This window comes from Diabrotica virgifera, chromosome 9 (genome assembly GCF_917563875.1).
Source record: "Diabrotica virgifera virgifera chromosome 9, PGI_DIABVI_V3a".
Classification (NCBI taxonomy): Eukaryota; Metazoa; Arthropoda; class Insecta; order Coleoptera; family Chrysomelidae; genus Diabrotica; species Diabrotica virgifera.
In genome coordinates this window covers 153,854,077-153,871,363 of record NC_065451.1, presented here as the reverse complement: position 1 = coordinate 153,871,363, position 17,287 = coordinate 153,854,077, and the positions used below count along the sequence as shown (strand labels likewise).

At 32.2% G+C, this 17,287-nt stretch overlaps 1 protein-coding gene across 5 annotated transcripts in view; it reads right to left on the bottom strand.

Annotated features, from left to right (window-relative positions):
* Window positions 1-15,872, bottom strand: part of LOC126892255 (zinc finger protein 234-like) — a 127,568-nt gene extending 111,696 nt beyond the window's left edge. For all 5 annotated transcript variants that reach the window (XR_007700746.1, XR_007700748.1, XM_050661756.1 and 2 more), the window contains exons 1-2: window positions 15,366-15,872; window positions 9,975-10,127 (exon numbers count right to left, since the gene is read on the bottom strand). Coding sequence is in view for 3 of the 5 variants with exons in the window: in XM_050661756.1 (XP_050517713.1) it covers window positions 9,975-10,127; window positions 15,366-15,666 (454 nt within the window). In the remaining 2 variants the exon portion in view is untranslated. The remainder of the gene's footprint in view (window positions 1-9,974; window positions 10,128-15,365) is intronic.
* Between the last annotated feature and the right edge of the window lie 1,415 nt (window positions 15,873-17,287).

The following is a 17,287-nucleotide window of genomic DNA, read 5'->3' as shown; positions in this document are numbered from 1 at the left end:
CGTATGCTAGTACAACTCAATTGAATTTAATAACTTTAAATTATTTTACAAAAAATATTTTACCATATTAATGAATGCATAAATTAGTTACTAAATTAAATAAACAACCAAATTTTAAATCAACCGTAGTAATTTTTCTACTACAGCAACTTTCCTGTACCAAATTAATTGTTAGTTAAATTGTATTTAGTTAAACTTTTAATTTACCTTTTAAATTTACATACATACATCTTGAGAATATAAAAATTATTATAAAGTATGCTTTGAAACAAATGAATGTTAAATGTAGCATCCAAATTATTTATTAATATAAATAGTATTTACTGGTGTCACAAAAACTGGTAATACTTTTGTAGTTGAAATTTTTGTAACAATTTTTTATATTTTATATTTTAATTTTTTAACCGAAAAATTTTTGGATATGACATTTGTTTTGGGCGAAACCATTAGAAATTATTACCAGCTTTTGTGACACGAGTAGGTACATAGATACTATTTACTTCTTAATATACTTCCATAACGTTCATTTGTTTCAAAGCATACTTTATACGTTCTCAAGATGTAGGTAAATTAAAAAGTTATTAACTGATCTCACTCGTAAATACAATATAACTAACAATTAAATTGGTACAGGAAAGTTGCTGCGGTAGAAGAATTACTACGATTGATTTAAAATTTGGTTGTTTATTTAATTTAGTAACTAATTTATGTATTCATTAATAAGGTAAAATATTTTTTGTAAAATAATTTAAAGTTATTAAATTCAATTGAATTGTACTAGCATACGATTTATTTTAATCTTTAATTACGTTTTTATTTTCATATTTTATATTTTAGTGTATGTTTCTAAAACCAGATTATAATTATTTTTTTTGCAAAAAAATTTTTAAATAAATAATCCGCAAAAACGTAGAATCTATAGTTTTTTTTAAATATCTACAAAACGAAACACGCTAGGTACATACAACCTTATACCAAAAGAAAGGTTGTAATATTTACTACCAAACGCAAAACTAATATACAGGGTGTCCCATTTAAAAAAAATGAGAAAATTTTGTATTTGCAAATAGTGATCACACTGTATATTTTATGGCTAAAAGTAAAAAATATTAAATTATTTAAAAATAACACTATATTTTAAAAACTTTGACCTATCAACTAAATTTTTATTTCCTTGGAAACATAATCCACAACCCTATAAATATTACCATTTTTCTCAATAAAAATGTAAATATTTTGAAAATTATTAACTTTAGGCCTATAAGACCTTATACAAATTTTTCATATTTTTAAATAATATATTCAAAAATGATTTAATATACAGGGTATTCTATTTAAAAAAATACAACTTTGGTTCATACCGTCGTTCTGACTCACCCTGTATAATTGAAAATAATTTTAAATTATAGACCTCTTTGATACACATTAGTTTTGTTATAAACATTTTTTTGTATATCTCATAGTTTAGCCGTAATCAAAGAAGACCAGAGGTTTGGCGCACCCTGTATACAATTATGTATCTCCTCATTTTCAATTACTTTATAATTAAACCCATTGTAAAAGTAAATATTTTCAAATAAGCGCGCCATTATAATATATTTCTTAAACACGTTCAATATTAAAGCGATACAAATCCTACGTTGAATAAAATGTCGACCGCTTCGTCAACACGTTCAAGTTTAGCCTAAATTGACAGTGACGTTCACCCGAAAAATCTTAAACAGTTTCAAAGCGCTGACATAGCGCACTGGTCTGGTGAACGCACCCAATGTCAATACAAAAATAACCAGATTCATCTTCTTTTTTAAACGCTTTTCTTTAGTTCAATCGTTTGGGTCAAAATCTTTAGACGTCCATTTTTCTTCAACGCAAATGAATGAAAATTTGCAGACATATACATTTGCGGGAACAATACACGAATAGTCAATAATTATTTTTATGTTTATTGTTTCAATAAAAAAACGATTTTAATGGAAAATGCAAAAATTTTTATTTTTTACAATGAAGAAACTTTTACAGATTGTAGCTAATTATATGAACTATACATAATTTTACTTTTTACGTTAATTGTTTACGTTATGCTTCATAAATAAACAATAAAATTTCAAATTTTTTGCTGATTCCGACTACTTTTCATGTTTGTACATCATCTGTTTTATACATATATTTTAATAAACATGACGATATATTTTAATGTTTGAAAAGTGTAAAAAAGTTTGACTAAAAAGTAAGAAATTAAGAAATATGAAAAATTTTTTTTTAAGAAACGCTTCTTTTAGTTGCGAATGACTAAAATTAAAAATATTATAATAAAATCAACTAAAAAGCAAAAAATAAAAAAAAATCAAACTCGTAGTTCAAAAATTCAATTCATACCCTCCAGTAGTTGTAACCCCCTTTAGGGTCATCCTAGTTACGCTAGATATTTTGTACTACAATGTGTTATATATCGTTGAAAAGATAAGATTTTCAATCATAACCCAAAACAATTTAAAAAGTTCAATTTTCGGACTTTGGCTGCCCTTAAGGTTAATCAACTGCTGTCAGCAGAACAAAATATCGTGAAGGATTATTTCATATTAAACCGAGGCAGCAAAAGGAAAAAAAAGAATGTGTGTGTACTTTGTACGCACGTAAGAAGTTATACTTCTATTATATGATTTCTTAAAAATAAATATACTTTAACAGTTTATTTTAATTGTTTTTAAACACCAAACTAATTTTGTGCTTACTGCTTTCAAAAAAATAAAAAAAAATATAGGATTGCACTGGATTCGTACTCAAGACCTCTCGATCTCTGGCCGAATGCTATACCAAATACGCTACGAGGACTGTGTCTGTATGGGAGCGGACGTACCTAATGACAAATCACGGTAACAAACAGACAAGGTGAATAAATATACAATAAAATGTTTTAATAATACTCATCTTACTCCTGAGGAAGACAAATCCAAAGACACAAAAATTATAATAAATATATTTACTAAAAACACTAGTATATTCTGTTCACAACTTTTGTTGCACTGATATATTTATAGATAACTAGAAAGATTTAGCAACTATTAAACGCCATACTGTCTGTGTTCGCATGCGCGCAATATTATGAAATTTTACTCTCAATCGCGCCTAAAGAAGTATAACTTCAAAAAGAAATAGAAACTTGATGGAAAACATCACACCGAACCAACCTAACGCTAAAGGGCATGGATCTGCTCATTAACCTAATATTATTTTTTTATGTTGTTCTTTTGTCTTAAGGGGATGGGTACAAACTTGAAAAATTTAAACGCAGAATGAAAGATTACGTTCTTACCGAGGGCCGAAAGTCCCTGAAAACTTCTATAATGTTTATTTTAATAAGTTACAGGGGTGTAAAACTAAAAGAAAATGTAGTGTGATTTTTAATTTTAAATACATATCTCATTTAAAAGAAACTTTATCTACTCTATGTCATATTACGTATAAGTTTTTAGTTTGTGAAAACTGTCATTATAGATAGCAGTGCGTGAAGGGTTTAAAGTGTGCGTGAAGTAACAATGTATTTTAAATGGGATTTACTTTTTCGCACTGTTTTTTGGCACACTTTCATATATAGTATGGTATAACTAGATCCAAACCCAGCTATCCAAAGTGAAAGTTATCCTCCAACACCAAATTGTTCTATATGGTCCACATAATGTTCAGAAAAAAGTCACACCATTTTGAGCGTCGGGTTTTGGGGGCGAGGGGGAGAAATTGGTAAATTCGTAGTTTTTTAAGTTTTTCGTCAATATTTCTAAAACTATGCGGTTTAGCATAAACAACCTTCTATACAAAAATGTTCTACATTAAATTTGAAACAAAAAAGGTCCTATGCATATTCCTTCTAAAATGAACGGTTCCAAAGTTACGGAGGTAGTATAGTATAATTGGTCCAAAAAAGGCCTAACCCAGACATTAAAAGTAAAAGTTTTCCTCCAACATCAAATTGTTCTATATGGTCCAGATATTGTTCAGTAAAAAGTTACACCGTTTTGAGCGTCCGGTTTGGGGGGGAGATGGGAGAGAAATCGGTAAATTAGTAGTTTTTTATGTTTTTCGTCAGTATTTCTAAAAATATGCTTTCGCGTAAACAATGCTCTATACAAAAATGTTCTACATCAAATTTAAAACAAAAAAGGTCCTATACATAATTGTTATAAAATCAACGATTCCAGAGTTACGGAGGGTGAAAAGTGGAGGTTTTCGATACTTTTTATATTTCTTGGGCAATTTATAATATTTTTACTGATTGAAAGAAATTTTCTTTAAGGTGATACAGTAGCGATCAACAGGTAGCCAAAACGCGTTCCAAGATTGCGGCTATAATTTTGAATATTTTTTCGAGATATTTGGCACACGTATTCGTAATATAATAAAGAATGGCGGTACAGAGCCCAATTTGAAAAATATATTAATATGTGGAAATTACTCTGTAATTAAATATAATATTAAAAAAACGAGCCTGTACCGCCATTAAGAAGAACAAAAAAATACACTTTCTTCAAATAAACTTTTTTATCCGATACCTAGATTTTGTGTCATTTTGGAACTACTAATGAAATAAAAAAATTTTAGTAGTTCCAAAATGACACAAAATCTAGGCATCGGATAAAAACGTTTATTTGAAGAAAGTGTATTTTTTTGTTCTTCTTAAGGGCGGTACAGGCTCGTTTTTTTAATATTGTATTTAATTACAGAGTAATTTCCACATATTAATATATTTTTCAAATTGGGCTCTGTACCGCCATTCTTTATTATATTACGAATACGTGTGCCAAATATCTCGAAAAAATATTCAAAATTATAGCCGCAATCTTGGAACGCGTTTTGGCTACCTGTTGATCGCTACTGTTTCCTCTTAACAGGATTTGCTATTTCAGTGGCCGATGGTATGTTAGCGATAAGCCCTTGAAGAAACGTCAACCTCACCACCCAAAATCATCATCAATTGCCCAAAAAATATAAAAAGTATCGAAAACCTCCACATTTCACCCTCCGTAACTCTGGAACCGTTGATTTTATAACAATTATTGAATATTTTTTGAAAATATTTTATTATGGCAACTTTAGGTTCTATTCGTAATATTGACTATAATATTACTCACGCTAAGTTAAGAGTTGTTAAAATTTTTTATTACATTTCTTTTTCCACTGAAGGTGAACCTCGAAAAACTAGAAAAGCTTTGCGTGCTTTTTCTGGTTTTCGGCTCGACGACACTTCCGAACAATTTTTAAGTAAATGTAACGATGCAAGTGAAAAATTTGATCTTCCTGATTTAATTGCGATATGCCAAATTCTTGATTTAAATTATAAAAACGAGAAGCATGACGTGGTTGTTCGCATTTGTTCCTTTTTGAATACCTTCATTAACGACGACGAAACTGAAGATGACGAAGAGGAGGATGACGTATCAGATATAGACGAAGACGACGAAAGACGAAAGGAAGAAATAAGACAACTGGAAAACGAAAAAAGACGAATGCAAGAAGAAAAACGACGATTGAAAGACGAAGACGGGAAAATGATGAAAGACGAGAAAAAGAAAAACGACGATTGGAAGACGAAAGACGGGAAAATGATGAAAGACGAGAAAAAGAGAAACGACGATTGGAAGAAGAAAGACGAAAAGACGATGAAAGACGCACAAAAGACGATGAAAGACTTGAAGAAGAAAGAAGAAGACGTGAGAGAAGAAACGACGAGCTTAGACGAAGACGCGAAGAGCGAAATTATGACGAAGGACGACAAATATGTGATGAAAGATGTAGATATGAACGAAGTAATGACGAAGAAAGACGAAGATACGAAGAAAGACGATATGACAAAGATATTCACGTACATGAAGAAATTGGAGAAAGAAGCTATAGCGCAAGCAATAACGCTGAAATAAAATCCTCGAATAATGGAGCGACTGGTACAAGACGACAGGAATCATTTGCATTAAGTTTTAGAGACGTGGAAGACAGCATAAGATTATTTAATGGAAAAGATGAATATCCTATTCGCACGTGGATTATCGAGTTTGAAGAAGTAGCTGAGATAACAGGATGGAACGACTTACAAAAATTAATCTATGCAAAAAAATGTTTAAAAGGACTTGCCAAACTGTTTGTGCAGTCAGAAAAAGGCATCAGAAGTTGGCCTGATTTGAAGAGATGTTTAATCGAAGAATTCGGAGTACATGTAAATAGTGCACAGATACATAAGATGTTGATGACGAGACGAAAAAAATCTGATGAGACTGTACAAGAATACATGATTAAAATGAGAGAAATAGCTAATAGAGCTTACTTAGAACAAGAAGTTGTTATAGAATACATAATTGATGGAATACAAGACGAATCATCCAATAAACTAGTGCTATATGGAGCAAAAGATTTTGCAGACTTTAAGGAGAAAATTAAACTGTATGAGAGGATACACGGTAAGGAGACTACTGGACAAGCTCAAGGCTTTAGAGCAAATAAAGAAGGATCTAAGAAAAACGAGGACATCGTTAAAAAGGAGAAAAGAGAGAAGAATGACAGGAAAAGAGAGAACAACATTACTTGTTTTAATTGTGGAAATAGAGGTCACAGATCTAAGGACTGTCCAGATAAGTCCAAGGGAACGAAGTGTTTTAGCTGCAACAAATATGGCCACGTTTCAACTAAATGTCCCAATAAAAAATCGACGAAGGCTACTACAGAAAACACAGCTTTGAATGTAATTGAGGTTCAGCCAAAAACAGCGCTTAAACTTACAATTAATCAGATCACACTAACAGCTTTATTTGACACCGGAAGTGATATATGTACGATAAGAGAAGATGTGTATGACAAATTCTTTAATGATATTTGTTTAACACCCGACACCATCATGTTGAAAGGCTTAGGAGAAAATGCGAAAGTTAATACATTAGGATCATTCTCGACACAAGCTGACGTTAACGATGAGAAGTTTGATCTAAAATTTCACATTATCCCAGAAACTGCGACATCTTTTCAAGCAATAATTGGAAATAATATTTTACAACAAGCATCTGTTAGTATAAGAGATGATGGGATAGTAATGTACAAGAGGACGGACGAAAACTTTATTATGCACATTGTGCTTGACGAAAAAGATGAAGTAAAAGTAGCACATATTGAAGACGAAAAACATAGAGAAACTGTTAGGCAGTTAATGGAAAGTTATGAACCAAAGAAAAAAAAGACGACAGAAATTGAAATGAATATCGTCTTAAAAAGCGAGGAACCAATTTATGAAAGACCCAGACGATTATCTGTTCCTGAAAAAGAAGAGATAGATAGGCAGATAAATGAATGGTTAGACGAAGGCATAAATAAACCTAGTTGTTCGGATTTTGCCAGCGCAATAGTATTGGTAAATAAGAAGGACGGTCGAAGAAGAATTTGCTGCGATAATAAAAAAGGTACTCAGATGTCTCACGTGGATACTCTTAGCCGATATCTAAAAGTTTTAACGGTTACAGAAGAAGATGGTATAATACAAAGAATTAAAGTGGATCAGGATAAAGACGAACACATCAAGGCGATAAAACAAATACTTCTGACAGAAGCATATGAAGATTTTTACTTAGAGCACGAAATATTATACAAGTATGTCAATGGATTAAAACTGTTAGTTGTACCGAGAAATATGCAGACTGAGATAATAAGAAGAAGTCACGAGATAGGACATTTTTCTGAGAGAAAAACTGAGGAAGTAATAGCTAAAGACTTTTATATACCAAAGATAAAAGAGAAAGTTAAAAATGTTATTTCTAACTGTATAGCATGTATAGCATGGAAGCAAAAAGGAGGGAAAAAAAGAAGGAATACTTAATCTCATACCAAAACTAGATGGTCCACTGCATACATACCATGCGGATCATTTGGGTCCATTGCAGTCTGCAAGTAAGAATTTATCAGCATATACTTGTAATTATAGACGATTTCACCAAATTTGTTTGGCTTTACCCGACGAAGTCGACAACGACGAAAGAAGTTATAACTTGTCTTGAAAAGCAACGTAGAATATTTGGAAACCCTTCTCGAATGAAAGGAATTTGAAAGATATTGCCAAGAAGAAAACATTCAACATGTTCTAGTCACAACTGGAGTGCCACGAGAAAACGGTCAGGTTGAACGAGTGAATAGAACAATTATCCCTGTTCTTACGAAATTGAGTTTAGAAGAACCTACGAAATGGTATAAGAATGTTGACAGGGTACAAAGTGCATTGAACTCTACTTATCAACGAAGTATAGGTACTACACCTTTCGAAGTATTGGTTGGCGTAAAAATGAAAAATAAAGAAGACATTCGAATCACAGAACTCATAGAGGAAGAGATGATAAAAATATATGATGAAGATAGAAAAGAACTTCGAGAATGATGTAAAGAACAAATATGTAAGGTGCAAGCTGAAAACAAAAAGAGGTATAATTCAAGAAGAAAACGAGCAAGAATTTATAAGGAGAAAGATTTAGTTGCAATAAAAAGAACCCAGTTCGACCCAGGACTTAAACTCAAGATACCGTGGGTCGACAATGAAAGCGACGAATCCGAGTCGGATTCTGAATAGGATGGCCGAGTGTAGGATTGCATTCGTTAGCAAATACTTTATCTTTATATTTTCCGTTACGAACTCTTAAGTTCTTTTATTTATCATAAACGCGAGCCGAAAGCCAGTTAAGTGGCATTTTTGCCTAATAATAAAAAAACGCGATAGATCTATAGGTTCAGCATATCATGGCCAAGTGACTGTGGCCAAATAATCAACCCTAGACAACAGAAGATAAAAGCCTACAATGCTATAAAATACTAAAAAAATCACTCAGATCGGACAACAGGTTTAGGAAATTCTAGACTTCTAACGTGTACAATTCAGCAAGTGAGTGGATTATTCTGCTCTCAAGTGTATATACAGTGTCACATATGGACTTGTGCAAGGTATTTATCCATCTAAGATCTGTATAAAGCGTCGTTTCTTGAAACAGTATATGTGATTACTTTATTCAAAACAATCTGCGAATATGCTGTTAACTGTTATCTGTTAACCAGTCAATAATAACGATATTATATTCTGTATGGCAAGAGCCATTCTTAATAAATATTATTTTGTAATTTTTTCGTTATTTTAACTGTATAGTGTCACAACTCAACAAAAAAATATTTTTTTTAAATATTTTTAGCGGAATTAATACGCTATCTTGTAGAGCTTCAACAATCTTTGTAACTCTCTAAAAATAGTTATTGTTCTAATTTTAATAGGTTTTAAATTACCCGGAAAAGTTCTAGCACAAATTTCAAATGCCGTTTTCTCGATACTTTACTTTTTTGACTTATGACAACCTTTGAGCGGAGGTGCGATACGTCAACTGATGGTGGTGGCTCCTGCTGAAGCAAATTAAATCTAAACCTGTCTCTCGTTACATAACAATTTATTAGATTATTTCATTCGTAGGGGATTCTGACGAATAGAAAGCCACAGAAATAAAAATTACAGCGATGATTTTTGCTAATATCCCGTCGTCAAGCATGGCGTCAGATGCCCTTCGCTACTACGAAAAAATGAACATTCAGTGACATTAATGATAATTAATGTTTTAAAACTTGTCACAGAGAACACCAAGAAACATGTTTAGCAAATATTCAGTTGAAGGCATCAATAAAAAATATTAGTTAAAATGATCTAAAAAGACAGTTTTATTCATAAAATAATCTCAGCGAATTACACTCGATCTCTAAAATTATTATCAACTTGTTGTCCTCGTGACACTTTGACATAATTTCACTCCTCTTCGGGTCGTGAAATTAAAACTGTCAACGTGGCACTCGAAAAACAAATCGATAATTTTAGAGCTCTTGTGCAATTACTACTGATAATAATTTTCTATAAATAATAATAATTTAGAAAAAAGGGACTAAGAAGAATAATTGTATATGAATTTTTGTTATCCACTTACCTTCTTTGTGTGTTTGTTTTTCTCCATATGGCATAAGTTTTTTTTCATCTTCTATTTCAATTTTTAACGAGTGTTCATTTAAGCCTGAATCATCAAATGCATCACATATACTTTCTCTATTGAAATCCTCTTTAATTTCATTTTTGAAGCTATCTAAAAATGCATAATCCACAGTATTAGAATACAGTGATGAGCGTGCTAATAACCGGCAAAATAGCGCAAAAGATGGAAAACATATTAAGTTGTGAGATAAAAAGAAATGGAACTAGTAGAGCTGTGACATTTAGCGATATTAACCTATAAATTTACATTATATTGATTGTTCCCTACCTTTACACGTATCAGAGGAGTATGTCAACTAAAACTGTCACTCTGACAGTAGTAGTTTCCAAACTCGCCCGATACGTCTAAAGGTAAGAAACAATCAATATAATGTAAATTTATTGGTTAATACCTCTAAATTTCCCAGCTTGACTAGTTTCATTTTTTTTTATCTCACAACTTAATACGTTTTTCATCTTTTGTGCTATTTTGCTGGTTATTAGCGCGTTCATTCATCACTGTATATTTCTCCTCCATAGTTAGCTTTTTTATAGAAGAAAAATAAGCATAGAAGAATTTTAACCTAATCTACATTGAATTTAATAATTTTAAAAGACTAATCTTTCACTCTAATGGCATATAAAATAATATAATGTTACTCTAGATCCCACCAGACTGAAAACAATGGAAACCTTCTTTGGTTACACCTCCGAGGCTTCTACAATTTGCAAGCCATATGAATGCTGAGACTAAGGAAGATGAGGGAATTTTACAATTTATAATTCACGTCCCATCTGCTCAGTGCGGTAAAGTTCCAACGAGAATGGTTTCCTTTATACTCCAATCAGAGTAAACATGTAAATCAAAAATGAATAACCATTTTCAATTTCGTTGCAAAACGAAAATACAGCCGCATCATATTCTAGTAGTACAATCAGAGAGTGCAGCAAGCACCTCTACCGGTTTCGAAACTTATTAGTCTCTAGTGCAGTCACGGATTGCAACGAATGAAATGGCATAGATACTTTAGCGGCAACTGCCATCAAAAGACTAAGTTTTCACTCTAATGGCATATAAAATAACAAAATGTTACTCTACATCCCACCAGACTGAAAACAATGGGAACCTTCTCTGGTTACACCTCCGAGGCTTCTACAATTTGCAAGCCATACGGATGCTGAGACTAAGGAAGATTAGGGAATTTTACAATTTATAATCCATGTCCCATCTCAGCACGGCAAAGTTCCAACGAAAATGGTTTCCTTCGTACTCCAATCATAGTAAACATGTAAATCACAAATGAATAACCATTTTCAATTTCGTTGCAAAACGAAAATACAGCCGCATCATATTCTAGTCCAATTAGAGAATGCAGAAAGCACCTCTACCGGTTTCGAAACTTATTAGTCTCTCATCAGGAGGCACATATGCTGCTTTCTCTGATCCAACCAAAACAAATCCGTGACTGCACGCCTGGGTTTGTTTTGGTTGGATCAGAGAGAGCAGCATATGTGCCTCCTGATGAGAGACTAATAAGTTTCACAAGCGGTAGAGGTGCTTGCTGCACTCTCTGATTGGACTAGAATATGATGCGGCTGTATTTTCGTTTTGCAACAAAATTGAAAATGGTTATTCATTTTTGATTAAAAATTTTAATTTAATTTTTCTATATTTTTGGGGATAAATGCATTAATAAATAAATAAGCTTAAGTTTATCAGTTCTTTAGTCCTTCAACTATTTTTATGCAACAATATAGCCTACTTAACCCTTAACTACTGATGTGATGTTTCAGAATGTAGACACTGACATGAGGTATGTCAAACCATTGCCTATTCTCATTTGTTTTCAATATGCATTTGTATTATCAGGGCCGACGACAACGAGCCTGCAAAGGATGCACTGCAGGCGGGCCCTGTTTGGGAGGCGCCAAACTGAGCTTTTTTTTGCTGGTGCTATACAAAATACTAATTAAAAAACCGAAGGGCGCCTATGCTAGCGTTGCAGGTAGGCATCTTATACCCTAGCGCAGGTACTGTGTATTATATTACTGTATTTGTTTTTTACATCAAATACGGAATGATTTTCACACTGATGTAGAGTAAAATGCTGTTCCAAATTGAATAAACTTTATTTTTTCAAGAAAATTATGAATGGATTTTTAGTATTAAAAAAATGGCGGAGGTTCTTACAAAGTCATTTAGAACTGAATTACACAAAAACTAGCATTGGTAACTGAAAAATAGTAAAATAATGTTGAAAGGACTTGAGAGAAATACAGCTGGATGAACTTGCTGCCATACTAACAGCGTAAAAATACTGAATAGACTGCTTGTAACTATAGATATGTAAACATTGACATGCAGTATGTGATACCGCAAGCAAACTTTCGACATAGCTCAAAGACTAAGCCATACTAACGAAAATTGCAGAAGTTGGGAGCAGGTACAACTACACACCACTTGAAGGTATATTGATGGTTTCCTAGGAATCTTTTATAAAACTAGTTTTACATCAAAATATATTTTTGGCAGGATATGGCATATCGCATGTCAGTGTTTAAGGTTTAAGTGATCTAAGAAGAGAGAAATTCTTATTTTAAAGAAAGTTTAAATATGATTGAAAACCTTTTGCAGACGAAAAAAAGCAATACCCTTATTAACAAATGGCCACACCCCAGGCCGGAAGGAATACCTGCAGAACTACTTAAAGATGGTACTGACAAATTAGCTAAAATAATAACAACATTAATGAACAGATTTTTAAATGGAGAACCGGTACCACAGACATGGAAAGAATGATCGATAGCATCTATACATAAGAAAGATGGTAAACAAGATCAAAATACCTACAGAGGTATTACCTTAACTAGCACACTAAGGCGACTGTACTAAAGAATTCTAAAAGATCTAATATGTGAAGAGTACCATCCATACGAATCAGAGGAACAAAGCAGCTTTATGGCAGGTAGATCCACAATAGACATTTTCTGTATAATGCAAGTAATAGAAAAAAGGCTGTCAAGAGCTTAAGGGTTGCATTTACTCATGGTAGATCTAACCAAGGCATATGATACAGTCCCCATTAATAGGTTAAGGGAAGTACTGGAAAAGACCAGCATAAATGTATCTATCATGTAAGCTCTCAAAGAACTGTATAGAAACTCGACATTCGAACTGTATAGAGACTCGAGCCAAAATTAAAAGCGGAAATAATATATCAAAAGGTTTCCAGATCACTAAATGGCTAAGGCAAGGATGCTGTATATCACCAGTATTATTCAATATACAGGGTGTTTCATTAATAATTGTTCATATAGTAACTGGAGAAACCTTAGCACAAAATACGAAGATTTAACCTAAAACACTTAAATAAAATGTGGTTCCTTAATGAGTTACAGGGTGTTTTATCTAAAAATTTATAAACTATTTTTGCTCAGCATTTTGAAACTATTCAACATATCCTTTTCATACTTGGCAGAAAGTGTGACTACTAGACACCCTACTAAATTATGATAAACAAACTTTTCTAGCTACTACCAGAGGCATACGACAGGGATGGTGAATGGTTGACCCTTCTCAAATTCTACGTCACTGGAGGAATTACTATTTTAGTGCCATTTTTAGATTATACAATACTTTCTACGTAAATAATATACTCTTAAGTGGTAACGATAAAGTCATTAGTTTTCGAGATATTTGAAGTTAAATATGAAACGGCACAGTTATTTTGATTAATTTATGATATGATTCATATGATTAAAATTTAAAAATTATTTGTACCCAGTACTTTAAAACTATTTGACGTATCCTTATCATACTTGGCAAAAAGTGTAGGTACTGTACACCCTACTAAATTAAGGTAGGTACCTAAATAAACATTTCTAGCTACTACCAGAGGCGTACGACAGGGGATAGTGGCTGGTTGACCCTTCCCAAATTCTACGCCACTGACGAAATTGCTATTCTAGTATAATTTTTTGATTTTGCAATACTTTTTATGCAAATAATGTACTCTTCATTCGTAACGATAAAATGATTAGTTTTCGAGATATTTGAAATTACAAATGAAGCGACACAATACATTAATCAAAATAACCGTGTCGTTTCATTTTTAACTTCAAAGATCTCGAAAACTAATGGCTTTATCGTTACGAATGAAGAGTATATTATTTTCATAGAAAGTATTGGAGAGTCCAAAAATTGAACAAAAATAGCCATTTCGCCAGTGGCGTAGAATTTGGAAAGGGTCAACCATTCACTTTCCCCGTCGTACTCCTCTGGTAATAGCCAGAAACTTTTGTTTAACACATTCGCGGTCATGACTGCATATGAAGTCATTTACTCCATATGAATACGTGTATAAAAAAGAAGTGCAATAAAATGAGATTACGATATGAGATACGATACTCTACAAGCTGAACTATGCAGATGACCAAATTGTAATTGCACAGGACAAGGAAGATCTTGAATATACGGCAAGGAAACTAATAGAGGAATATAGAAAATGGGGTCTGGAGGTGAATACCAAAAAAACTCAATATCTATGTGTAGGAAGGAAAGGAACAGAGAACCTGAATCTGGAACAGGAGACAATTATAAGCTGCAATGAATATATCTATCTGGGAATAAAACTAACTAAGAGTAGAGGAAGAAATGAAGAAAATATTAAAGAAATGATAGTAAAGAGAAAACAGACGATAGGAGCTCTGAATTCGGTACTGTGGCAAAAAAATATAAGAACCGAAAATAAAAAACGAATTTACAACACAATATTAAAGGTTAACCAGTGTTAACCTATGGAGCCAAAGTCCAGCAATTAACCAACAAGTACAAAGATAAATTACTAGCGACTGAGGGTGATTTTTGGAGAAGATCAGCAAGGAGATCTAGACTAGAACACATAAGAAACGATGACATTAGACAACAAATGGAAATAGAAAGAACAATCATAGATGACATCGAAAGACAACAGTTAGTATAGTACAATTTATAGTACGGACACATAATATGAATGGAGGAAAGGAGATTCCCCAAAAAAGTGTTAGAATGGATCACCACAGAAAAACGAAAACGAGGAAGAGCTGCAACTACATGGATAAAGGGCATCTCCAAGGAGATGTAGGAAAGAGATTTAAGAGAGGAAGACTGCCACTATAGCGCTTTTCATTCAGTCATTTGTTTGGAGCTTCTGTCATATAATCTGTGTATATTAATTTATACACAGATTATACAACATGACAATCGGTGAAAAGCCCTATAGAAAGGAGTGGCGATTAGGAACGAAAAGGCGTAGAATGCTATAAAATGAATATAATATACATAAACCTTTTGTATTGTAAACATACATACCATATTCACTGCTTTGACTTCCTTTAGCAGTATGCTCTAGTTTTATATTATCAACAACACTATTATAATACTGGAATTGTGCTAAATCACCTTGGTGCTGTTCAAATGTCATATCGTCCATTGGTAATTCTGTTTTAATTTGGTTCAAACTAATATCAGAATCTCCTTGCCATTGGTCTTCAATATAGGGGTCTAGATAACCTGGAGCAGGCTCTACTTTTATGAATTCAGGCTTGACAAAAATAGTATTCTCATCCTTGATATTTGTTACTGTATCTTCGATTTTCTCTTTTCTTTCCATTTTGTTAATAGAAGACCAAATTTTATGTTTACAAAGAAATGGTTTACTTGCATTAATTTTTCAAGGATATAGTATATGTATTAATGAATACAGTTTAGTATGGCTACATCCCAATTCAAACAATAAAACCAAAAAATTATGTCTATAAACGCTATAAACCAATTGCTATAAAAAACACTTTCAATTAACCTAAATCTAAACCCTAAACAAACATAAAATAAACCAAACAATAAATAATGTCATGTCAATGTCTCATGTCATTCTGTCATTCCGGAAGTGACATTTATGAACATGAGCATAGCCACCTTTACTTAACAAGCCATGAAGTTGAAATTTGGCAACAACTATTGGTAGACCGATTAATTCTGACAGTTCTCATTTGTTTTTAAATAATTTTCACTGTATTTACAGAGAAACTGAAATATTTTACAATATTTCGTGTTCCAAATTATAAAGAACATTTAAAGGTATATTATTAAGATGATTTTAGTTCAATATAATATACTTTTATATAAACTTGCGTGCATATAGAAATCCGTCCACTTAAAAATTTTGTCATTTTTAATGTCTTATATTTCCTAAATCTGTTGGCAGATTTAAGTGATTTTTTAGTATGTTATAGCCTAATTCTTTTACAATACCGCTGTAATAATATTGTTGCTAACCAGTAAAATTTTTATGGTGTACCGGGCATTTATAAAATACTGAAATTAAAACCCAACTATAGACTCCGGTTTTCTTAACATTCTGTTTTTTTGATTAATTCGCTTATGTTTAACAACTAGATTTGTTCTTTATCAATTCAGGGTGTTTCTAAATAAGTGCGACAAACTTTAAGTGGAAAGGAACAAAATGTAAAATTTTGACGCCTGTATTTTAAATGTAATCATTTTTTTCGAATCCTGAGAAAACTAATAAGTATTTTTGAAAAATTTAAACGCAGAATGGAAGATTACTTTATTGCCGAGGGCAGAAAGTCCCTTAGAATGAATAAAATGTTTTTTAATGACATATTTGAAACTAAAAATCACATTAAATTTTCTTAATTTTTCACCCCTGTAACTTATTAAAATAAACATAGAAGTTTTCAGGGACTTTCGGCCCTCGGTCCTAACGTAATCTTTCATTCTGCGTTTAAATTTTTCAAAAATACTTATTAGTTTTCTTAGGATTCGAAAAAAATGAATCCCGTTTATATTCTTGTTATTGCTTTTTTTTTGTATAATAAACGTTACTTACAAGGAATTACTTTTAATATTATTTTGTACAAACTTCTAATTAATAATATTTTCTTATTCGACTCAAAAAATACTATAAATTTTACCAGAATTTGTACTTTAAAATCGTAGTTTCGAAAGCGGTAGTCCGAAAGTCGGACTACGGACGTCATCACTTGCGACATTGCCTTTTTCTCTTCATGGCTTGTAAAGTAAAGGTGGCTATGACACAAGGTTCATAAATAGATGGTATAGGGACCTTGGCTATGACATGAGGTATAGGGCTTTTCATCGATTGTCATTTGTTTCGAGCTTCTGTCATGTGTCACATAATATTAATATATCTACGTCATACGTCTTTGGTTTGTATCATTGGATATACCAATAACGTATGACGTGGATAT